Source organism: Propithecus coquereli, unplaced genomic scaffold (genome assembly GCF_000956105.1).
Source record: "Propithecus coquereli isolate 6110/MARCELLA unplaced genomic scaffold, Pcoq_1.0 Scaffold289, whole genome shotgun sequence".
Classification (NCBI taxonomy): domain Eukaryota; kingdom Metazoa; phylum Chordata; class Mammalia; order Primates; family Indriidae; genus Propithecus; species Propithecus coquereli.
The window spans coordinates 600,936-626,032 of NW_012148496.1; the positions used below are offsets into that span (position 1 = coordinate 600,936).

The 25,097-nt window shown below is 43.5% G+C and overlaps 2 protein-coding genes across 2 annotated transcripts in view; one reads left to right on the forward strand and one right to left on the reverse strand.

The window, feature by feature from the left end:
- LOC105813719 (UPF0577 protein KIAA1324) overlaps positions 1 to 18,208 on the reverse strand; it is a 76,663-nt gene extending 58,455 nt beyond the window's left edge. Inside the window, exon 1 of the mRNA XM_012648495.1 lies at positions 17,973 to 18,208. Within this exon, the coding sequence (XP_012503949.1) occupies positions 17,973 to 18,125 (153 nt within the window). The 5' untranslated portion in view covers positions 18,126 to 18,208. The remainder of the gene's footprint in view (positions 1 to 17,972) is intronic.
- Positions 18,209 to 19,295: 1,087 nt separating this feature from the next.
- On the forward strand, positions 19,296 to 23,649 carry LOC105813720 (chromosome unknown open reading frame, human C1orf194). Its single transcript, XM_012648497.1, has 5 exons — positions 19,296 to 19,376; positions 21,624 to 21,740; positions 22,259 to 22,374; positions 23,006 to 23,133; positions 23,579 to 23,649. Exons 1-5 carry the CDS (start codon positions 19,296 to 19,298, stop codon positions 23,647 to 23,649), a joined length of 513 nt encoding a protein of 170 aa, XP_012503951.1.
- The last annotated feature ends 1,448 nt before the right edge of the window (positions 23,650 to 25,097 follow it).

Consider the following 25,097-nt stretch of genomic DNA (forward strand, 5'->3'; position numbering starts at 1 on the left):
AAGAGATTCTCCCACCTCAGCCTCCAAGTAGCTGTGACTACAGGCACATGCTATTGTGCCCAGCCAATAAATGTTTGCCATTTTAAGCCACTAAGTTTTATAATAACTTGTTACAAAGCAATAGATAACTAATATATGTGGTTATCCATTTGGAAAAAGATTATAGTTTGTTTTTTCTTTTCTGGAGATGGGGTCTCGCTAGGTTGCCCAGGCTGGAGCTCAGTGGCGCAATCATAGCTCACAGCAGGCTCGAACTCCTCAGCTCAAGTGATCCTCCTGCCTCAGCCTCCTAAGTAGCTGGGAATACAGACACATGCTATCATGCCCACCCACTAAATGTTTGTTATTTTAAGCTTCTAAGTTTTAGGATAATTTGTTACAAAGCAATAGATAACAAATATATGTGGTTATCCATTCAGAACATGGATTATAGTTTTTTTTTTTTTTTTGAGACAGAGTCTCACTGTGTTGCCCGGGCTAGAGTGAGTGCTGTGGCGTCAGCCTAGCTCACAGCAACCTCACACTCCTGGGCTCAAGCAATCCTTCTGCCTCAGCCTCCCGAGTAGCTGGAACTACAGGCATGCGCCACCATGCCCGACTAATTTTTTCTATATATATATATATTTTAGTTGTCCAGATCATTTCTTTCTATTTTTCAGTAGAGATGGGGTCTTGCTCTTGCTCAGGCTGGTCTCGAACTCCTGACCTTGAGCGATCCACCCGCCTCGGCCTCCCAGAGTGCTAGGATTACAGGCGTGGGCCACCGCGCCCAGCCAAGATTATAGTTTTTAGTTCTCAGGGGGCCAAAGCAGATTTCTGTCTCACTAATAGCTGATTTTACAAGGTTAGTAACTCTATTACAGTTAAAATATTGATATGCTATTCTCTCCACCTAATAAAAATTTTCAGTTATATAAATTCTACTATTAATACTTCTGTTAAAGCCTTGTATAACTCTTACTTCGTCTGTAAAGCTCTCCTTAACCACTCTCGCCCACACAAATAGTTTTTCTCTGCTCATTGGCATTTTGCACTTGATAACCATAATAGTATATACTTATTGAGTATATACCATGCCAGTGTACTGGGGTGAACAGTGTCCTTCCAAAAGTCATGCCTACCCAGGACCTCAGAATGTAACCTTATTTGGAAATAGTGTCTTTGCAGATGTAATTAGTTAAGATGAGGTCATACTGGATTAGGATGGGCCCTAATTTCAATGACTGGTATCCTTAGGCCACGTGAACGCACAGGAGACACACGGGAAAACCGCCATGTCAAGACCGAGGCAGAGGTTGGAACCAAGCAGCTGCTAGCCACGGAATACCGAGGATTGCTGGCAACCCCCGGAAGCTAGGAAGAGGCGAGGGAGGATTCTTTCCTAGAGCCTTCAAAGAGAGAACGGCCCTGCAGACACTTTGATTTCAGACTTCTAGTCTCCAGATCGGTGAGAAAATCAATTTCTGTTGTTTTAAGCCACCCAGTTTGTGGTACTTTGTTATGGAAGCCCTAGGAAACTAATACGACGGGTGCATGTCTTATTTCTCCTTTCCAATTTTCACAGCAGTCCTTTGACTCAAATACGATTAGCTCCTTTGATAAATGAGACGCAGAGATTCAGCAGTTTGCCCGAGTCTCACAGCCGGTGCAGCTTCACGTGGGATGTGAACTGGTCCCCAAAGCCCGTCCACTGCTCCTTCCTAACTGGCCTCATTCCATCATGCACTCGATCTCTATCTGTAACTACTCGTAACTGCTTGTTCCCTTAAGGCTGTATGTTCCATCAGTGCTGGTTTTATATCAGGTAATTCTTCTATCTCTTTCAGTCCATTGTGTTTAATAAATACTTGGTGAAGGATTATTTTAAATTTCAGAGGATTAAATATTAAAAGTATAAGAGTAAAAATAACTATTTGGTAGAAAAAAACATGACAACAACCCATGATCTCTAGATGGAATCTGTCATTGATATTTTCAAATTGTAAAATACTCTGATGATACCTCTTCTCTGGAACCAGGTACCAAAATGGACAGTATTTTTTTTAACATTCCTAAAAGGAATAAAAACCAAAAAGGGTATAGGGTGGAGAAAATGAATGTCAGAAATAATGGGGCCATCAAGTGACCGGTTATGCTGCTTAATTGGTAAATGTGAAGCTTCTTGTGACAATGGCAAAGACATTTCCTTCCCTGCATCAGATATTTGGATTCTAAAGGCCCTCCAGGGTTCACGTAATCCCTTCCTCTCAGTTGAGGATAATGGGCATCTGTAGGATTTTTAAAGGCATTTCAGTTAAAGAATGCTCACAACGTCTTCAAGACTCCTTTGTAGTATCTAACGACCTGCTATGCGTTACAGCAATTCACAATGTCTTAGGAAAAATATTGTACTTTCTTATACTTAGTACAGTGACCACTAGAGATAAATCTAAAATTACTTTCTTAAACGCATCCCAGAATGAGCTACAGGTAGACTTCCTTGAAAGGCGGCCTTACTAATAAACTAACAGAGGAAAATAAACTATCAAACAGAAAGTAAGGGAAATAAACTCACAATACATAATTGCTCCTTTGAAAAGAAAACTCACAACACAACTACCCCCTTTGTTTGGTTTAATTAAAACACCTGTGGCCTGACTCATTATCTCTAAGAGTTTCATTTTCTCAACCTTGAAGAGCCCTAAGCGGGGTGCGAACTTTCTGCCTCAGTTCCTCCCAGGACCAGATTCCAAGGACTCTCATAAGCTGGCCTTACAGAGAAAAAATAAAAAAGAAAGAACACCTGCAACAGCTTCACTGCCGCTTCTGTCATCAGTCTGCTGAAGCAGAGGAAAAAAGCCATTTTTACCTTTTAAAAACTCCGCAACTTTTCCTCAGTGCCCAGCACTTCCTTCCTTCCTCTGTGTGCCATGGCCACTCCCTCCTTTTCTCTTTTTTCCTTCCTTCCTTTCTTTCCTTCTTTCTTTGTTTGTTTCTTTCTTTCTTTCCTTTCTTCCTTCCTTCCTTTCTTCTTTCCTTCCTTCCTTCCTTTCTTTCTTTCCTTTCCTTCCTTCCTTTTATTCTTTCTCAGAAAAATAAATGAACTTTTTACTACTTTATATCCTAACCTCTGCATGAGAAATCTTTCTCCACCTGCAGCATGAGCACCTAGTGACCTTCCCACTCTTTTACTCCTTAAATATTCAGAGTTCAGGTTCTCAGTCCAAATTAAGCCTTTAAGAAACTGATGATTCCTCTTATTTTATAAGCTGGGAAATTGAGCTCTATGGAGATAATATCCTTAGTCTTGGGCAACAGGGAAAAAATTTGCAGGCTCTCCAAAGAGCCTGTCTCAGATCTGGGCTCTGGTCTCAAATCTAAAGTAGAAAATTTGAAGCATGTGAAATCTAGAAAGTGGGTAGAAATAAGTTTTAGCTCAAAATATTCAAGAATTGCTTAACAATTAGAAATGTTTAGGCCAGGCGCAGTGGCTTAGGCCTGTAATGCTAGTACTTTGGGAGGCCAAAACAGGAGGATCACTTGAGGCCAGGAGTTTGAGACCAGCCTAGGCAACATAGCGAGAACCTGTATCTACAAAAACATTTTTTTAATTAGCTGGGCATGGTGGCACACATCTGTAGTCCCAGCTACTCGGAGGCTGAGGCAGGAGGATTGCTTGAACCTAGTAATTCAAGGTTGCAGTGAGCTATGATCATACCACTGTACTCCAGCCTGGGCAACAGAGTGAGGCTCTGTCACTCTCTCTTAAAAAAAAAAAAAGTTTTTAAAAATAATACTTTTTATACTTTTTTATCCCAATGGCATGGATTTCCTTGAGAATAGTGAGCTTCTCATTACCAGAAAGGTTCAGGCCGACCTAAGGATAGGATCCATCCAGGTATTATAGGGGGCTGGCAAGGATGGGATTGGATGACCACTAAGATCCACCTTAACACCAGCATTTCATGAAGTCACAATTTTATATCCAGATGACACTTGCCAGAGTGCACAAACTGTTGATCTCTGTGGGCCTCAGTTTCTGCATGTAAAAAAGTTAAGATTTTAATAGGAATGGGATTACATATCAGTGACTTTTTTAAAAGCTTAGACTCTTAGGTTATCTAAAAATTAAAAGGATGTCCCTCTTGCAGAGAAGCTCCTGGAAGTCTATTTACATACGTCAGTGGTACAACCTTTACTTGCTCATACTCATGCATGTCCACTCCCTTCAGTTACTCATCATCTCACTAAACGAAAATGTCTAAGCAATTGACTGCATTAAAGGCAATCAAGTGCGCTGGCTGTGATTACACATTCCCCCGAAATCTTACAGGAATCTATCTATACATGGGTAAAACTGCTGGTGAAAACAAGAATTAGGGAGAGCCTTTTCGATAATCCAGGACTAAAAAAACTCTGTATGTCCTTTAAAAAAATATGCCTTTTTCTCTTTTCATAATTCTTTTTTTCATCTGACTTTCTGTTAGCCTGTTACTTATTTTATATTTGGGCACAGCCCTTTCTTTTCTTTTACAGATGATTTTCACAGCTGTATTCATATTTGTAAATGAAGGCTCTAGCACTACTCTCTTCAATCTTTTTTACAAGGCAAATGAGTTGATCCATTAATTCACAATTTTATTGAGCATCTAATTGAGGGCTTGACATGCCTGACTTTTCCCAAATGCTATCCTGAGCCAGGACCATTCTTAGGAGAGTTTGAACAAAGCCAGGTAAACATATATAACAGATCTCTCTATATCTTTTCTCTTAGTGGCTTACTAGCCACTCTATTTTCATGTGATTGGGGTTAGAGGTTGAAGTAATCAATTTCAAGCAGAAAATTAGCCAATTTCTTTTTTCCTTTATTGTTCTGCATGGGGTAAAAAAAAAAGGGGGATACTCCAATTAGCATGCAGGATTTTTACAATTAAAGTCCAATTTTTTTTGCCTTTCATTTTGTATCAGCAGTAAGATTCAGGTTTAGAAAACCACATTCTAGGCCTATGAAACTCAATTTATGTATTTTTTCATTCTGTATCATTTTGTGGGTATTTTTTAAATGGCTTAATGATACGTGATAAATCCAAGATAAAAAATATAGGTGATAACCTCAGATTAGGCTTCTCAGACTTAAAAAAAACTTAAAAAGTAGAGGGCCTAAGAAGTATGAAGAATATATTTTCTTTCAGCAGCTGTCAACCACTAACTATAATTATCTGTTCTATTCTTTATCTGGTATGACATAGAAGAGAGCATGAGAAAAAAATGTGACAAACAGCATGATTTTTATATTTACCAGAGGGACAATACAGACTGAGGAAAAGATGGGTTTGACTAACTTATTTTCAAGAAATTTGGCAGAATCAGCTACCCGGCCGGTCTGCCTTGATTTGGACAAGCTGGTGGCTTGATAAAGCAGCCAGGCTCTTGGGCCTGGCCCTCAGTGATTCTGGGTGAAAATGAGCTCTCTCAGCTGTCCTGGCAGCCAAAGCTTCCCCCCATCCCCAGCCTGTCAGCTGACCACAGATGGAGAAGGCTAATGATGTCTTTAAAAATCCATGCTACCAACTAGACACACTTCTATCAAAATGTTAAACACGTATATATTCTTTGACCCACTAATTCTACTTTTAAGAATTTATTCTACAGATAGACTCAAGTGTACATCAGTGTATGCAGGAGGATGTTCACTGTAGCATTGTTATAAATGACCGGAATCAGCCTATTCATCAAGAGGTTTCTGTTTCAGTGAGTTATGGTTCATACACAAAATGAATCACAATTTGGTTGTTAAAGAGGCAGAGCTATAGTAATGAAAACAGTAAAATACAGAATAGGACAAATATTCTGATCTGATTTTTACAAAAAATAAAAGTAAATAGACAGATGTTCTTCCATAGGCATATGACATTCTAGGAAGAATACATTTAAGCAAGTGGTGACAGAGGTTAGCCTCCTGGGATTTGCAAGGATGAGGGAAACTTTAATTTTCAGCTTATTCCCTTTGTACTATTTGGATTTTTAGCACGGGCAGGTAGAAAATCGCATGGACAAGAGCCCAGCTTCCCGAGTTCCTGCCCTGTCCCGAGCTGAGTAACCTTGGACAGGCAGAGTGTCTGTGTCTTAATTTCATCATCTACAAAATGGGGATTCGTTCAGGAAATTTTTTAAGTATTTATTATGTGGCAGGCACTAGAAATGTAGAAATGAATAAAATATACAAGAATATTGGCTCTCATAGAGTTTACCTTCTAGTCAGAAGAGATGGACAACTAAAATATATGTATGAGGCCTGGGGGCCACGGCTCACGCCTGTAATCCCAGCACTTTAGAAGGCTGAGGCAGAAGGATTCTTGTGGAGGCAGAAGGGGAATAGGGAAATTTGGTGTTCAGTCCATTCCAAAATCAATATTTTGTATGCTTTACCTTGAGTATATTTGACTACTATGCTGTAGTTTTCTTGCTGTATTCCTAAAGCAGTGATCTATACCCACAGATACAGTGATTAAAAATTCTCATATGTGGTGGCTCATGCCTGTTATCCTAACACACTGGGAGGAGGAGATGGGAAGATCGCTTGAGCTCAGGAGTTCAAGACCAGCCTGAGCAAGAACAAGACCCCATCTCTACTAAAAACAGAAAAATTAGCCCAGTGACATGGCACACACCTGTAGTCCCAGCTACTTGGGAGGCTGAGGCAGGAGAATGGCTTGAGCGTAGGAGTTTGAGGTTGCTGTGAGCTATGATGAGACCACTGCACTCTACTTGGGGCAACCGAGTGAGACTCTGTCTCAAAAAAAAAAAAAAAATTCTCATATGTCATCTTTCCAGCAAGATGCTCAAAGTATATAAGTATACTGGTATACTGTAAATTAGATCGCCTTGTAATAATCTCTCATATCCTTCACTTTTCTTTCACAGTAGCCAAATTTATAACTATAAGTTGATTGGAGTGGTTGGTTATTTTTATCAATTCCACTTTTCACAATGGTAAACTGAAAAAAATGGCAACAAATTATTTCTATCCCCATATATATGCCCCTTCCCCCTTCCCAATGTGACTTTGCAAGGCCTCCCACCAAGAAGTGGAGTCTATTTCATGGCCTGACCATGCGACTTGCTTTGGCCAATAGGACATTTACAATCGTGATCTAGGCAGAGGCTTGAGAAGAGCTTGTGCATTGGGGCTTGCTCTGTTATTGCACTTGCAACTCTGAGACCATCACATAAACAAGTGTAAGCTAGCCTGATGGAGGATGAGAGGCCACCTAGAAGAGAACCGGGGTGCCCCAATCAATAGCCTGTCAACTGTCAGACATCTGGATGAGGCCATCCTAGACCATCTAGCTTGCAGTCAACCCACCAGCGTAAGGGAGCCCAGCAGAGATCATCTATGCTGCCCCAAACCAGAAGAACCACCCAGTCAAACTACAGGATTGTGAGCAAAACAATGGTTACTCTTTCAAGTCTTGGGGTGGCTTGTTACATGGTAAAAACTAACTGATACAGATTCTTTTAAAAATTTTATTGAAAGGTTATCTGGGCAGGAGAAGCCACATCTAGATTAAGAATATAAAGTTCTCTGGTTAAAAATCCTCTCTGAAATAAGGAGTACACAGGCAAGAAGGCCTCCATTATTGGACCATCAGAGTATGAACACGATCCACATTTGCAGAAATTATCTAAACCTCATAAGGCTAGACAGTTCTTGGTAATATCCTTTCTCAGAACTTAGTACCTCCAGTGCCTAAGGCAGCATTAAGCCTCTCTGTTTAGGAGTCATCCTGAATGTAAAGGGAAACGCTAAAGTGTAACTGAATCCACCAAATATGGATAGGGGTTAGTTGTACCCACAGGACACTTCCCTGAGAGCCATTACAATAACGAAGACTCCTCTGAGGTAGAGTAGAGAGCAATAATTTTCTCCTATCTAGTGACATTTTTCGTTTTACCCTAAGATGATACCTTGAGACCTTAGGACGCTACCAATTTCCAGAAGCCTACCACTAGAAGGTGCTTTCACCCATGCTCTACTTAGTGAGTGATCTGAGTGTGAATACATCTGTCCAGATTCCAAAAGGGAAGAAAACCCATCCAACCTGTGACACATCAGATTACAAATCACTGAAAACTGAAGAAAGCCATGAAACTTTAGGTATTATCAACATCCCCCACCAGAGTGGCACATGTGTTACAATGTAAACCTACACTGACACACCATCATCACCCAAATCCATAGTTTACATTAGGATTTGGGTGATGGGATTAGGGTTCACTCTTGGCCCTACATTCTACCGGATTGGAAAAATGTATAATATGTATCCACCATTATAGTATCATACAGAATAGTTTCACTGCCCTAAAAATCCTCTGTGCTCTGCCCAAAAGTTTTAAAATTTAACCCAAAGTCTTAAGAAACCACATTAGAAATGTTCAGCACCGTACCACCTCATATAAAGTTACATTCTCACTGGAACACTATGGAAGCTACTTTCTAAATTCAATCAATGGGAATTAGCACTCAGCAAACTCCTGATGTTTCTAATAGAGCTGAGTGAATACATACAGCTTTTACAATTCTTTTAAATTAGCTAACAGGTACTGACATCTTTAAGGTGGGTGAGGGTTAGCTATTTTCCTACAATCTCTGTATCAAGTTAGGGAAAAAATTCAAGCCCCGATCAAATGTTTCATATATAGATTTCAGTAAACGTTTTTTAGCAAGCATCCAAAAATAAAAAACTCCAGGTAAACATAAACCCTAAGAGCTCTGAATAAATGACATCACTTATGAAGGGAGAGTGTCCCCACAATTAAGCCCTAACTTAGTATGTCTGGGGCTAAAGTGACTGTCTGTTAAGGTGGCCCCATAACACAACACCTTAGACTGGGTAACTCATAGACATTAGAAATTTATTGCTTACAGTTCTGGAGGCTGGGAAGTCCAAGATCAAGGTACCAGCAGGATGGGTGTCTGGTGAGGGCCCATTCCTCACAGAGGGTGCCTTTTATGTGTCCTCACATAGAGGAAAGGGCAAACAAGCTCTCTAAGGGCACTAATCGCATGGGACCAATCACCTCTCAAAGGCCCCACCTTTCTTAATACTACTTCATTGAGGATTAGGTATCAACATATGAATTTTTGAGGTCACAAACATTCAGACCACAACAGTGACTAAGGTCCTTCATGGAATCTCAATCTCTAGAGTCACTGAAGAATAAATTAGGATTAGTTCCCTCGCTTCGGAAAGTAATTTGGCATTCTCTTGTAAAGGTGAATCTGCACGCACCTCACAACCCAGCACCCCGCTTCTAGGTTTACAGCATCAAGAAATCTGTACCTGTGGCCAGGCACAGTGGCTCACAGCTATAATCCTTTGGGAGGCCGAGACAGGAGGATCGCTTGAGCCCAGGAGTTCAAGACCAGCCTGGGCAAACACAGCGACACTGTCTCTACAAAAATTAAAAAATTAGGTGGGCATGGTGCCATGTACCTTGTAGACCCAGCTACTTGGGAGGTAGGAAGATTGCTTGAGCCCAGTAGTTTGAGGTTGCAGTGAGCTACAACTGCACCACTGTACTCTAGCCGAGGCAACAGTGTGAGAATCTGTCTCAAAAAAAAAAAAAAAAATTTGTACCTGAGCACCAGGAGACAGATTCAACAATGTCCATAGCAGCACTGTTGGAAATAGCAAAACACTGGAAACCCAAATGCCTATCAACAGGAGAATGAATTTTAAAATTGTGGAATATTCACACAAAGGAATATTTTACAACACCGAAAATGAACAAAATATAATAACATACAATAACATGGATGAATTTAGAAGTTCAATGTTGAGTTAGAAAAGCAAATCTTTTAAGACTACATACAGTATGATAGTTTTTATAAGGGTACAAAGTAAACAGAACCAAATAAGATTTTGTTTAGGGAGGCATACACATGTGAAAAAAATAAAAACAGTAAGGAACAGAAAACCAAAATTCAGGGCAGCAGTTACTTCTGGGGCTGGGATTGGAGATAGGCTCCTGGGAAGTTTTGTCTGCATAAATTATGTTCTAGTTCCTAAATTGGGTGGTGGGTTAATAACTTACACATATGTATATGTATATTTTATATAAAAATTATTACATAATTAAATAAATCTAAATAGTGAATGGGAACTATGATCATGCCACTGTACTCCAGCCTGGGTGACAGAACAAGATACTGTTTCTAAAAAATAAAAAAAAAAAACAGTGAATGGGAATGAGTAGAAAAATGAATGTTATATCCGAAAGTAATGAAATAAAAGAAGTAAATATTAAAATAACAGTGAGGTTTTTTTAAGCTATAAAGTTGGCAAAGAAAAAAAACTCTGTGCTGTGATGGTGGTAGAGGAAAAACCCTCTCATACATTCTTGGTAAGAGAATAAACTGGATCTGTAAAAAAACTGTTGGAAAGCAATTTAGAAAAAAATACGCCTGAAAATGATCTTATCTTTTCCCCCAGCAATTGCATTTCTAGGAATTTGTTCTAAGTAAGTAATGACGAATGTGTTGAAAGGTGTATGAAAAAAGAGACTCAGCATTGTTTATAATAGCCAACAGTTGGAAACAACTCGTATGTTCAACAACAGTTAAATAAATTCCATCAGTGGGATCTATGCATCTATTTCATTCATTGATTGAGGGCCCACAATGTGCCAGGTGCTATTTTGGTGCTGGAGACAGAGCATCAAACAAAACACAAAAAGCCCCGCCTTCGTGTGCTTGTGTGTTAGTGGAGAAAGACAGAAATAAGTAAAATATAGAGTATGTTAGAGAGTAATAGGTACTCTGGAGAAAATAAGACAGAAAATGGGATGACATTTCAACAAAAACCTGAACACATATCTTGCAGACGAGCCTTCCAGGCAGAGAACACAGCAATAGCCAAGACCCTGAGGCAGCAGGTTGCCCCTGGGATCTGAGAACTAGCAGGAAGGCTGGTGTGGATGGAGAGGAGGAGGAGGGCCCAACTGTGTGTGGGGCCTTGTAGGTCATTGTTAGGAATTGGTTTGTACTCTAAGATAAGAAGCCTTAGGAAGGTTTTGAGCAGAGGATGACAAAATCTGTCTTATTTTCAGTAGGTTTACTCTGGCTAAGTACTAGACAATATGTGGGCAGGGTAGAAGCAGAGAAACTAGTTAGGAGGCTTTTGCAATCTTCCAGGTGAAAAGTGATGGTACCCTGGATAAGGGTGGTGGCAGTGGAGAAGTACCAAGTGGTCAAATTCCGGATATATTTTGAAGGTAGAGGTAGTAAGGTTTTCTAATGAATTTGGATGTAGGGAATAGGGGGAAGAGAGGAGTCAGGATTTGGGGCCCGAGCAGCTGGAAGGATGGGGTTACCATTAGCTGAGGTGAGGAAGCTTCTGGGAGGCACAGGTTTGATGGCGGTGGGGACATCAGGTGTTTGCAACATGATAAATCTGAGTTGCCAATCAAATACATATGTACACAGAGAGGTCATGGATGCAGCTGGATGTTCAAGTCTTGAGTTAAGGGACGAGGTCCAGACTGGAAGTATGAATGTGGGAGTCACCCACATACAGATAGTGCTTAAAGCCATGATGCCAGATGCGATCACCGAGGGCATGAAAACAGAAGAGGCTGGATTAAGAGAGAGAGATAGACAGATACAGGTTCAATGACTGAGCTCTGGGGAACAGCCAAGTTTAGAGCTCAAGGAGATGGGGAAAAAACAATCAAGGGGACAGAGAAGGAGCTACCAGGGACATAGAACAAAATAAAACAAAAAAACCCAGCTGAGCTGGAAGCCAAGAAAAGAAAGTGTTCCTAGGAGGTGAGAGTGAGCACAGCTCTGTCTAACGCAGCAGATGAAGTCTAATTGGGACTGAAAAATTCCCACTGGATTGAGCTAAGGCAGTTTTGCTGGAATCATGGGAATAAAAGTTGACTTGGAATGGATTCAAGCAAGAAAGGAAAGAGAGGGTTTAGAGACAGCGACTATAGACATGATTTTCAGGGGCCTTTGCTACACAGGGGAGCGGTACATTAGAGTGGCAGCTGGAGAGTAAGAGGCAATCAAGAGAAGTTGTTGGGGTTTTTTTCTATTTTTTAAAATAGGTTGATTATTTTTAGGTTTCCTAGGAAAAAAAATAGGTTGATTTTAAAATATCAACCTTTTGAAGGTTGATAGAAATGATTCAATAGAGCGGAAAAAGTAACGGCTCCAGAAAGAGGTAAGAATTGCTGAAGTCTTGCCTACGTTAGGTGAGCAGGGATGGGTCTAAGGCAGGTGGTCAAAGTGAAAGCGTTAGCATTAGAGGGTAGCCAGGGTAGTCCATCCAGTTCATCACTAGAATGATATCACACAAGACCATTAAATAACATACAACAATGTTCCTGTTAAGTTTTTGAAAAGAAGATCAAAACACAGTAACAAGGTATTTATTAAGGTGTATGTGCAATGCATTTTGCAAAGCACTTTTCAAGCATTATCTTGTTTAATCCTCCCAGCGACCCATAAAAGGCAAGAACTAAATTATCCCCATTTTCCAGATGAAAAAGTGGAGGCTAAGAGAGATGAATATCTTACTCAAGGTACTGTAGCTGAAATGGTAGAATAGGATTCCATACCAGGCACCAGGCCTGCTATGAGACAATGTTAATTATACTTCCACTAATAATCTAATTATAGCAGCTGACATTTATTGAGTATTTGCTATGCACCAGGAACTGGCCTACGTACTTTGCATGTATTAACTCACTTAATTGTCATATTATAGTAATTATGTGAACTCTATTAATACTCTCATTTTAAAGATGGAGAAACTGAGGCATGAGAAGATTAACTAACTTCCCCGAGGTCATACGGTTACTATGCAGAGGAGCTGGAAGTTGAACCCAGCCCACCTGGTTTTATCCAGACCCCACACTCTGAACCAGTATTCTGCCTTTCCCTCTTAAGTATTTACATCAAAATGATAGTTTGCGTGGTGAGATTATATAATAGGTAATTTTCATTGCCTCCTTTCTACTTACCTGTATTTTCCAATTTGCCTGTCAATGAAATGTGCCACTTTTGTAATTTTTAAAGCTTTTTTTTTTTTTTTTTTGAGACAGAGTCTCGCTCTCTTGCCTGGGCTAGAGTGCCGTGGCGTCAGCCTAGCTCGCAGCAACCTCAAACTCCTGGGCTCAAGCGATCCTTCTGCCTCAGCCTCCCGAGTAGCTGGGACTACAGGCACGCGCCACCATGCCCGGCTAATTTTTTATGTATATATTTTTAGTTGTCCAGCTAATTTCTTTCTATTTTTTTAGTAGAGACGGGGTCTCGCTCTTACTCAGGCTGGTCTCAAACTCCTGAGCTCAAACGATCCGCCCGCCTTGGCCTCCCAGAGTGCTAGGATTACAGGTGTGAGCCACCGCGCCCGGCCTAAAGCTTTTTTTTAAACAAGTCAGGTTTTATCAATCTAGTTTGGTTTTAAGATACACTTACCTTGAGACGGGATAATAGACAAAATACCTTCTTAAATATCTTCACATCCCAAGAATGTATTATTCTTTAGCCCCCTCTGATATCAAACAAAAACAGCACATCTTGCTACCCTATCAGCACTTCATGATAAATGGAGAGTTTTACTTTTCTCTCTTCACCTAATATGGCAGGGTGGTTTAAACATCCAACCTTAACGGTTCCCCACCAAGGGAGTCATTTTAAATTTTATACTTTCCTGAAATATTTCCTGAAAGCTCACGAGTTCTGAATGTTTTCTAGATCTAGCCATTGCCCTGTGGAGTTCAAACCTCAAATAATGTGTGTGAACTAAATACAGGAAAACATAAAAGCCTAGAAACTGTGGTCATACGGTGAAGCAGCCTGCCAAAGGCTCAGAACTTTCCCCGCCTACTACAAGGGGCCGGTCCCAGGAAGGTCAGAACCAAGAAAAAAGATCACTCTGCTCCCTAAAGCTGTTCTTTCTGCATTGTGGCTCGGAATCCTACCATTCTCCACTCTAAAATCCTCGCCTGCCCCTCGCCGACACCGTGCACCTCCAATCAGCCTTTAATCTGTGCCTTCACCGTATCTTTCCTACCTGCGCCGTTCTGATTACCCCGCTGCCACCATGCCAGTGCAGCGCCTGTGTCAGCCTCCTCCCCGACCCCAGTAAAACCTTCTGGTCTCCACGCCCCAGCTCTGCGCCCTCACCTTCAGGCCCACCTCAACCACGTTTACTCTACATTCATGCTAATCCTCTCTGAGCAGGCTGCTACAGCTGTCAGAAGTCCTCCAGGGATTCCCCACTTAGTTTCCAACTTTCCAACTTTATTTTCTATTGTAGCCCACTTGTGTCCACATTTCAGCTAACTGGTCTGCTTGCAATTCCCAAGATCACTTGCCTTTTCCACCTGTGGACCTTTCCTTAGGCTCCTCCCTCTATCTAGAAAGCACCCTTCCTCCATTGCTGCCCATTGAAATGCTACTGATTATTCCAGAAGCAGGTCAAATGCCAACTGTTCAAATAAGTATTCTTCTTTTCCTATTAACCTTTATATTGCCACTCCTGCATCGTTTACCACATGCTAACCTTACATCATCATTCATACGTCATTATTTATGTACTTAGCTTTTCTGCCTGCCAACATTTATTAAGCACCTATGATATGTCAGGGGTATGTACTAGGCACTTTACAAGTGTTATCTCACTTCATTGAATTCTCACGACAGCCCTGTCCTGAGGTATTACCACCCCAGTTTTACAGATAGGAATCCGAGGTTGGTAGAAGTTAATTAACCTTCTCAAAATAGCATCCTTACTAAATCACATCATGCATTCAACAAATGTCATTCCACTCCATGTCTGCCAGACTCCTAAGCCCCCTGGGCTTTTCCGTACAGGGCGAGAAGTCCTTTCGAGGGCAGTTAGCACTGGAGCCTCAGGACAAGGCAGATCCTGTGGAAGGCAGTTTTCCGCCCCTCTCTCATTGGATTTGATTCACTGTGCTGGGGGAAATGCTCCTTTGACTCTCAGTCAGCACTTAGCCTGGCTAGCACAGGGCTAAAGAAATGATTCATGAAGACAAACATCATACAGGATGTTTAGTTCCAGTTGTGACCCTGATTCTTGTAAAACTGTGAGAGGAACGCCAAGCCCCAGCGTATATTTAACAGTCTAGAACTCCCAGTTCTCTGCCACCTCAGTTTAGGCTTCAAGTTAAACCTCTGTGTTTGCTGGTTAGATCCAGGGGATGCCTCAGCTTTCACAAACAAGGCTGCGGCAGCATTGTTGTCACTACGGTCAGCCTTGGCCTGATAAGAGTCCCTGCCATCAACACCCAACAAAGGCTCACAAGAAATTAATGTGAAGATTAAGAACAGAGAAGGGATAGTCTACCCTGAATTGGTTTTTCACCATTTAGGGTTGGAAGCCCCCAAACTTGTTGGGTCAGTTCATATTGCCAAATGAAGAATATTATAATGATGGCTTTATTCTCTTTCTTATTGTTTTGGAGTCAAGGGTGTTCAGTGGCCACTGTTTGCTCAAGGAGAGTGTAAACAGTTCTTGCTGACGCCTGTGGCCAATAAGCATGCCTCCTAAGCCATTTTCAACTTGGCATGGGGTGTAGATCTAATGGTAAAGAAGCTGAACAGGGGCCAATCGTGGTGGCTCATGCCAGTAATCCTAGCACTTTGGGAGGCCGAGGCAGAAGGATCACTTGAGGTCAGGAGTACAAGACCAGCCTGAGCAACATAGTGAGGCCTTGTCTCTACAAAAAATAGAAATATTAGCCAGTTGTGGTGGCACGTGCCTATAGTCCCAGATACTTAGGAAGCTTTAGGAGGATCACTTGAGCCCAGGAGTTTTGAGGTTGCAGTGAGCTATAATGATGCCACTACACTCTAGCCTGCAAGACAGAATGAGACCCTGTCTCAAAAAAAAAAAAAAAAAGATAAACAGGGAATGGGATGGGATTAGGTAACCCTATTTTGTGTTTTATATGTATTTTCTCTCTCAATACTCACAGCAGTCCTTTCTGAGGTAGTTGTTATTGTAATACCCATTCTACGGATCCAAAAACCGTGGTAAGTAACAGGGCTAGAAACCTGGTACGCTGAGCTCCCCAGCTTTCCATCACACTAAGCTCAGGCTTTGTGTCAAGATCTTTTGCTTGCAAATATTGGTCATTTAAATAGGGCCAAAGGCAGAATTTGCACATAAGTTAGAGTTCTCAAATATCAATATTCTTCCTTCTCTTCAAACCAAGATGATATGAAGCATTTAGTTTCTTAAATGTCTCATATTTTCCATAGTTGACAAAGATCTCAACAAGAATTAGCACTGGAGCCTCAGGACAAGGCAGATCCTGTCGAAGGCAGTTTTCCGCCCCTCTCTCATTGGATTTGATTCACTGTGCTGGGGGAAATGCTCCTTTGTCAAGATCTGGTAGTTGTCAAGATTTTGTCAAGATTTGGTAGTTGAACTGTAAGATTCTTACCTTCCACTCAGGAGACTCCTGTGTTTGATTCTTAGGCAAAGAATCTTAGGCTAGGCTCTCACTATTTTGGTTGGTTAGACCATGAGACACTAAGGCCAGTGAGTCAGAGTCACTGGTAGGATGGCTGTTCCCAGCCATCTCTGAAACAAGTCATAAAGTGGAGGGGCGGAAATGCAGATGGCCCAAGGTCATTGGGACTAATGAAAGTTATCAAAAGTCCTACTGTCCAGCGTAACTTATGTCATATTCATGAATCTTCAAAGCCAAACATCTTTATTCACACAAAATCTTCCCCCTTCTTCATGATCTGCTATGTTGTAGACAGTCCAGTGCTTAGAACACCTTTATACTAATATACCTCCATATGGAATGTTGTTGCTAATCAGTTAACACTAACAACCTATAAAAATATTTTAACATCTCAAAACCTTACCCAAGTTTGACATTTGGGATTACATTCACAGAGCTAGATTCTTGACTTTTTATGAAATCTTTCACATTTCACAGAGATGACAGGATTTTCATTTTGCTTTCCACAATGCAGTTCCTGTAAATATTTTACGGTTGCCTCTGCCATATGGTTAAAAAAGGTTACTCAGAGCACAACCAAATATGGTTATTTCAATAATATAGAAACTGCTTAGTTTGATTACTCCAAACAAACTTTTTGTGCCCCTCCAAAAAGACTTTTCAAAAGACATTTTTGTTGGAAGACATTCACTACCTATTGTTTGAATTCTGTTGCCAACAGTTTGTAAACACCTTGAAAAAGACTTATGACATACGTTAGCAGAAGTCCAGGGAAGAAGAGTAGAGACTGGTAGAAAATGAGATGTTAAAGAACTCAAAACCAGGACAAAGGTGGGTTATGTGCTGTCAGGTACACTAAACAAAGTGTGCTGGGAAGAGGTGGAGCTGGGAAGAGGATCCGCACTTAGCGGCCTGCAAGGTAACTGGGTGTTTACCAGTGAGGAATGGCAGAGTCCATGGGATCCTACAGTGCCCCTCACATGTCTCCCATCTGGACACCGTTTTTGAAGCCATGATAAAACCACAGGGAATCCCACTTTTCTCCGCTACTTTTTTGTGGCCTTCTTAACGCCTTTCTTATCCCACTACTCTCCTTTCCGCTTTCTACTTTGCTTCTCTGTACATAGTCTTTCGTCGTCAACCACTTTTAAGGTAATTTCGCCCCAGCTGGAAAACAACTCAGGTCTTCTTCCTCCGTCGTTCTGAGTCCAGGGACCCAGGTCACTCCTGCTCTTGGAGCTGGGACCTTTCGCTGAACTCAGCACCCCAAGCTGCGAGGATGATCTACTTCGTGAGTCCCCCAGTGGGCTGGCCTTCTCGTGACGCCAGCCCGCTCCTCTTCCCTCCCCCCAGGCCTCATCCCCAAAGAAACCTAAACTCCGTGGCATCTGAAACTGTCTGCGCCTGGCGCCCAAGGTCTTTGCCCGGATCCTATATTTTTGTGACCTCAGCGGGGTCAGGTCAGGGGGTGGCGGTACCTCTTTGCAGGCGTGAAGCTCCGGTCCCGTTCCCTGGGTCACCTGGAAGGCGGTCCCAGCCCAAAGCAGCAGCCGCAGAAGCCGGAATGTGTGCCTCTCCTTCCTCCCCCTGCCCCTGGCACAGGGCTGGTAGCTGTGCCCCGGCTCAGCCATAGCGTTGTCCTGAGTGAGGCGAGTAGTGGCTCAGGTGCTGCGGCCGCCGCTTCTGCTGGCAGCAGGCGGAAAAAAAGGGGAGGGAGGTACACGGGGGGAGGATGCAAGGGGCTGGGCTCGCTTCAGTCACCTCCCTGCGGCTACGCCAAGGCCGCCCATCCTTCCTCCTCCCTCCGTCCTCTTCTCCTCCTACCCACGTCGCCTTGACAACCGCCTCCTCTTTCGCTCCGCGCGGGTGGGGCAGGGACCACGCGCGCCTCTGCCGCTCACCTGCCGGTCGCCGTGGCAGCCGCCGCCGCTGGCGCGCGCGAGGTGGCAATGCGCGCGACTGCGGTGCGCAACGCGCCCAACAGGCGGACCCAGGGCTCCTGTAAAGAACGCGGTGGAAACATCCTCCAAGCCATTGCCAACAAATTCCCGTTTTCTACTGCCCTTTCGGGCCTGGGGCCATTTATGAACCTCTCTAATTTTGCAAACGCGGCGTAGGGACGGAAAGAAGATTGGGAGGCCGTCTTTCCCCTCCAGAAGTTGTCGCCTACGCGAGTGGCCCCAGTACGTGTTACCTACTGCAAAAGCCGCTTCTGGAGATCTTACTTCCATCCCGCCCAATCTGTCGTGCTTTTGCAACTGGCAATCTGAGAAGCTCTAAGACTCGAAGAGTTAAACCGAGTTTAAGCAAGGAGAGTTTGCCTTAGCTGGCAATTGTCCAAGCACGACACGTGGGCTCTCTGGTCTCTTGACATCCTCTTCTCTCACTGCTTTGAAAATAGGAAAGCCTTTTGCTACGTGCGAGGTGAAGGAAATTTCTGGGTCATCTTTTAGGACGTCTTTCCTCAGCTGAAGTCTTTTGCAGGAGTCCTGTACGGTGGGAGGCCGGCGCCTTTCAACTGAGGCTCGGGAGTGCAAATTCAGGGCTCTCTGGCACGGTCTGCGGCTCTTTCCCACGGTATTCCCAGTAACTTCCTCCCGAGGGGCCTCCCGCGTCTGATCGCCAGGTGGCGCCCTTCTCCAAAGGAATTCATCTGGGTCACAGATGGCGGGGCGGTTGCCAGGCAACAGAAACTGGGCGTTCCAAACAATTGGGACCCTGGATCCTCCGCCGGCAAGATTGTGCTGCGGCTGCGCGGGCCTCCCATCCCTCATAAGAACGTCTAAGTTTGGCTTTTAACCATGCCTCCCACCAGGGACCCTTTGCAGCACACTAAGTTAGATAACGATGATTCCTACTTGGGAGAAACGCGGGCTTCCAAGGTACTGTGGTTTCTTGTGCAGATTCCCAGTAGGGTCGCTGGCAGTCTTCTTTCTGTCGGTGTGACAGGCAGCAATGGTAAGATAAAGGACTCCAGTGAAGACATTGAGTCGGGTACTGCCTCCCTGTCCCCATATTCAGGTCTGCTAACGTTTCAGAGGTGCTTTTGAGCAGAGGAAAGTAGAGCTCTAGTCTAGAGGAACAAGGGGCTCCCGCAGCCCAAAGCAATGATTAGCATAAGTAACGGAAGGGCCCAGGTTCAATCAAGCTGCCCTTTTCCCTGATTGGAAAACTGTTCTCTAAAGAGAAATGGACATATGGAGTTGGAGAGAACCCTCTGAGAGCCACCAGGTCATGCTTTATACATCTGTCTTCGAGTTGTCTCTGTCTTCTGGCTAATGCAGCAAGGTGTTTGTATATGTATGTGTTTACTGTGATTTGGAAATTTAGATGACCTTTTTTCTGGTAGAAGTGTTTGGAGTATTTGAAGTGGTGCAAAATAAGGTGAATTAAATGGTAATTGTGGCTTAATAATATCAAGAGCTTCCTTTCATTTATTCAATATTTATTATTTACTATATAACAGGCACTCTGCAAAACATTGAGGTTATGTACATAATTTAGATATAGCTCCTGCTCTCAAGGAACTCTAGTAGAAAAGATGAACCAACAGCAACAACAGCAAAAATGCTTGCACAGGTCCGGGCGCGGTGGCTCACGCCTGTAATCCTAGCACTCTGGGAGTCCAAGGCGGAGGATTGCTTGAGATCAGGAGTTCAAGACCAGCCTGAGCAAGAGCGAGACCCCGTCTCTACTATAAATAGAAAGAAATTAGCCAAACAACTAAAAATAGAAAAAATTAGCTGGGCACAGTGGCAAGTGCCTGTAGTCCCAGCTACTTGGGAGGCTGAGGCAGGAGGATCGCTTGAGCCCAGGAGTTTGAGGTTGCTGTGAGCTAGGCTGATGCCACAGCACTCTAGCCCGGGCAACAGAGTGAGACTCTCTCTCTCAAAAAAAAAAAATGCTTGCACGGCAGCACATGTGTTGTGACATATGTAGGGTGCCCTGAGAACCAGGAACTTAAAGGAAGGCTTCCCAGATCACGTGGCTTTTGGACATCCAATTATGAGTTAGTTGGGCCAGGTGAGGGAGAGGGTAGAATATGAGTTATGAGAAAGGAAACAGGAACCAGACATTCAAGGCAAAGGAAGCAGCAGGTGCAAATACCTGGAAAGCAGAGAGAGTGGCCTGTTTGGGGAACTACAAATAGTCCAGCAGGGCTGAAGTGTGAGTGTGACACGGAGGCGTGAAGTGATAGGGGCTGAAGAAGTGCCCTTGGTCGGCCAGGTGTGCTGTGTACGTCGTGAGAGTTACTGGGATTTCATCCTGGAGACGTGGGGAATCGTGGTGGGATTTTAAGCACTGAAGTGACACAATCAGGTAAGTGGTTTAGAAAGCACAAGTGGCAGTGGACTGGACAGGATGAGAGCGAGACGAGAGGGATCAGAAAGGAGGCAGGTGCGGCGATCTCCAGGGGGAAGAATAGCGGATCTACAGCAGTGACACCGGGGATAGCGACAAGGTGCAGATGTGAGAAAGATGCTGAAGGCCGGACTGATAGGACTTGCTCGCTGACTGGATATGGGCCCAAGAGACGGGGCGAGTCTAGGATAACTCTTAGGTTTCTGAGAGTTTAATTGATATCATTCACTGAAACGCATCATCCCAGGGAAGCAGGTTTGGGGAGAAAGATGTTGAGATCAATTAGGTAGATGTTTTTGTGGCGCCTGAGGGATATTTAAATGAAGATTAATAGTAGGCAACAGGGTTAAGAGTTCCGGGTTGAAGATGTATGTCTGGGAGCCATGGTGTCCATGTGGTAGCTGAAGCCACAGGAGGGAGTCAGCTCATCCAGTGAGTGTGAGCGTAAGAAAGGCAGACCCTTGGTGGGTACCACTATCTAAGGGGCTGAGAAGTAAGAGCCAGAAGCCAGGTGCAGTGGCTCACGCCTGTAAATCCCAGCACTCTAGGAGGCTGAGGTGGGAGGATCGCTTGAGCCGAGGAGTTTGAGGTTGCTGTGAGCTAGGATGACGCCAGGGCATTCTGGCCTGGGTGACAGAGAAAGACTCTGTCTCAAAAGAAAAAAACAAAACAAAACAAAACAGGATGGAATAAGGGGATGTCAGTGAAGCTACATCAGCAAGGCCTCCTGTAACCAGATCATCCTGGATATGGTTTCTCTTTTGCAGAAATTGCCATACAAGAATCCAACTCACCTTGCTCAGCAAGAGGAACCCTGGTGTCGGCTCAGCTCAACTCCCACAATTACTTCCATGAGGCGGGATACCTATTTTTTTGATCCTGAGGTACCTAGCATTGAAATACTATTTCTCTTTACTTCCACTTAGGGATCATCAATATCCTTTTTGAAAGTTCGTCTGCCCCTGACTGCTTCAGTACCTTTCCTCTTGTCCTCAGCACAAGATCCTACCAAATCCAAAGCCCAATTTATTTGGCCTCTGGGAAGTGAGTTTTGCTCCAAGCAGTTATCTGGAACAAACCATTTTTCCGGCCTTCTCATTTTTTTGATGAAAACAAGAGCTGAACATAAACACGAATGATATAAAGTTCACTAAGCCCAAGTCAGGGACACGATTCCCATGTCTCCAGTGAGAGCTCACCACTCCTTAGACCTAACTATGTGGAAAACAATTCCAAATTGACAAGAGTTAAGTCATCAAGTACAATTTAGTGTGTAAGGATCTGGTAGATTTCAGGCCCAATAGGGCCTTCACTATACTTTTGAGAGAGTAGAGTCCAACAGAACTCTCTAGAGCAGGGGCACAGGTGGCCAAGCTAACCCTGGGGTAATTGACTTCTGTAGATACCCAAGGATGACCTGGATTTCCGCTTAGCAGCCTTGTACAACCACAACACTGGGGTGTTCAAGAACAAAAGTGAGATACTGTTACACCAGGAAACCATCCAGGACACCCGTGGGTAAGTGGTAGAGGCAGAGCCTCTGCACCCTAAGGATGCTGCCATCCAATCATATACGGTAAAATCTCACCTGGGAAATAACAATCAGCAGGTACTCATTTGTATATGAATTTCTGTATTTCTACATCTGTACCTGTAATTTCTGTATTTTTATTATCTAAAATGAACAAAAATCCAAGATTGTGCTCATCTACATAAACAAACAAAATCTTTGATTAACTCCACAGAGTGTAAAAAGGGCCTTTGGCTGCTTTTTTTTTTTTTTTTTTTTTGGAGACGGTCTCACTCAGTGGAGTCATCATATCTCACTGTAACTCAAACTCCTGGGCTCTATCGATCCTCCTGCCTCAGCCTTCCAGCTTCCGAGTAGCTGGGACTACAGATGCTCACCAACACACCTGGCTAATTTTTCTATTTTTTGTAGAGATGGGTCTTGCTCTTGCTCAGGCTGGTCTCAAACTGAGCTCAAGCGATCCTCCCACCTTGGCCTCCCAGAGTATGAGGATTACAGGCGTTAGCTACTGAGCCCAGCCTGGCTGCTTTATTTTTGAGGTCATATGCCACTACCTTTCCCTGCTCACCTTTCTCTCTGATTTCACTCTCTTCTCTTTTTACCCACACCATCTTCTAGATTCAAGACCCAATTCCCTGGGGAATTTTTACCCCCTCCCTCTCCGCCCCCCATCACTTCCCGGGCTAACATCAGACACTGGATCAATCCTAAGAAGGAGTCCATCCACAGCATCCAGGGATCCATAGGTAAGGCCAGATGGGGCGACGCAGTCTCCCTAAATGGACCCAGGAATCAGGGATTAGGGGTGACTGGCTAGTAGGGAAAATCAGGGATTAATGAGGGTCTTGGAAAGCAGTGATTAAGTTGGGACTTCATACTAATCATATCATACATATCATACTAATACCAGGGATCATACCGACCATAGAGCTAGAAAAGTAATTCAATTTTTTAGGGCCTCTTATCTCAGTCTTAGGTCTTGGACAAACATTTATAGCAAGGGCAGGCGCAGAGCAGAAACCTGGGAGTGGAAGAGCTGTAACTACCTCCCCTCAGTCCTCTATATGCCGGTTTCCTCAGCTGTTATGAGAACCTTCTCCACGGTGCCCACAAACGTATGGCTCTCTAAAGGCTCCCAGAAAAGGCAAAGGATCTGAAATTCACAGCCCACTCCCTCTTCTGTCTCCACAGTGTCCCCTCACACTGCAGCCACCAATGGAGGTTACTCCCGAAAGAATGATGGTGGCTTCTTCTCCACCTAAGGTAGACAGGCCCCTGGACCAATTATACTGCAACATCCTGCCACCCACCTCCATTAAATAGATTTGTGTAAGATGAAGCGTGAAGTGTCTGTTACCATGGACTACGATTTGCCACTTTACTACTCTTAAAATACAGGAAGGAAATCTCCCAACTTCTAGAACCTAGTCCTGTTGGGTATATTTGAAACTTGGAAAAGTCATTTTACCTTAAAAGATAAAGATTTAGGACAGAGTAGCAGTTTTGGGCAGGACACAGGTATTCACATTTTGTAAACTGAAGTCACTTCAATCATACAGAGCCATCCATTCAACATTTCTTTTTTTTTTTTTTGAGACAGAGTCTCACTCTTTTGCCCGGGCTAGAGTGAGTGCCATGGCGTCAGCCTAGCTCACAGCAACCTCAAACTCCTGGGCTCAAGTGATCCTGCTGCCTCAGCCTCCCGAGTAGCTGGGACTACAGGCATGCGCCACCATGCCCGGCTAATTTTTTCTATGTATTTTTAGCTAGCCGATTAATTTCTTTCTAATTTTAGTAGAGGTGGGGTCTCGCTCTTGCTCAGGCTGGTTTCAACATTTCTTGCTAGGCACTAAGTGTTGAGGAAACAAGAATAGAAATAGCCCATTCTCTCAATGAGCTTACAAATATAATTTCAGCAGCTCTAAGTAGCATTAATATTTTTGCTAAGGTCACACTTAAATTTTATACCTCCTGGTTTTTGTCATCTGTTGGGCTCTATTTTTCCTTGAGGGCTCCATCTCTCTGGTCCCAACTCCTTGCCATTGTTCAATTTCTTTTTTTAAAATTTTTTTTCACAATTGCATTACTTTTTTTTTTTTTTTTTGAGACATTGTCTCGCTCTGTCACCCAGGCTAGAGGGCAATGGCATCAGCCTAGCTCACACCAACCTCAAACTCCTAGGCTCAGGCAATCCTCCTGCCTTGACCTCCCAAGTAGCTGGGACTACAGGCCTGCACCACCACGCCCAGATAATTTTTTCTATTTTTAGTAGAGATGGGGTCTCAATCTTGCTCAGGTTCGTCTCAAACTGCTAACCTCAAGCGATCCTCCCACCTCAGCCTCCCAAAGTGCTAGGATTACAGGCCTGAGCCACCATGCTGGCCCACTGTTCAATTTCTAACTCTGCTCCTGTTTCCTTGCCTGGGAGTCAACTTCCTTTTCTTTGTGTCAATTTGTGCTGTGCTACATAGCCTTGATTCTTACAAACATGATTCAAAATCTGGTGCTTGGGTTTGAAGGTACCTAAAAACTGGCTTTGGCCGGGCGCGGTGGCTCACGCCTGTAATCCTAGCACTCCGGGAGGCCGAGGTGGGAGGATTGCTTGAGCTCAGGAGTTTGAAACCAGCCTGAGCAAGAGCGAGACCCCGTCTCTACTATAAATAGAAAGAAATTAGCCAAACAACTGAAAATAGAAAAAATTAGCCGGGCA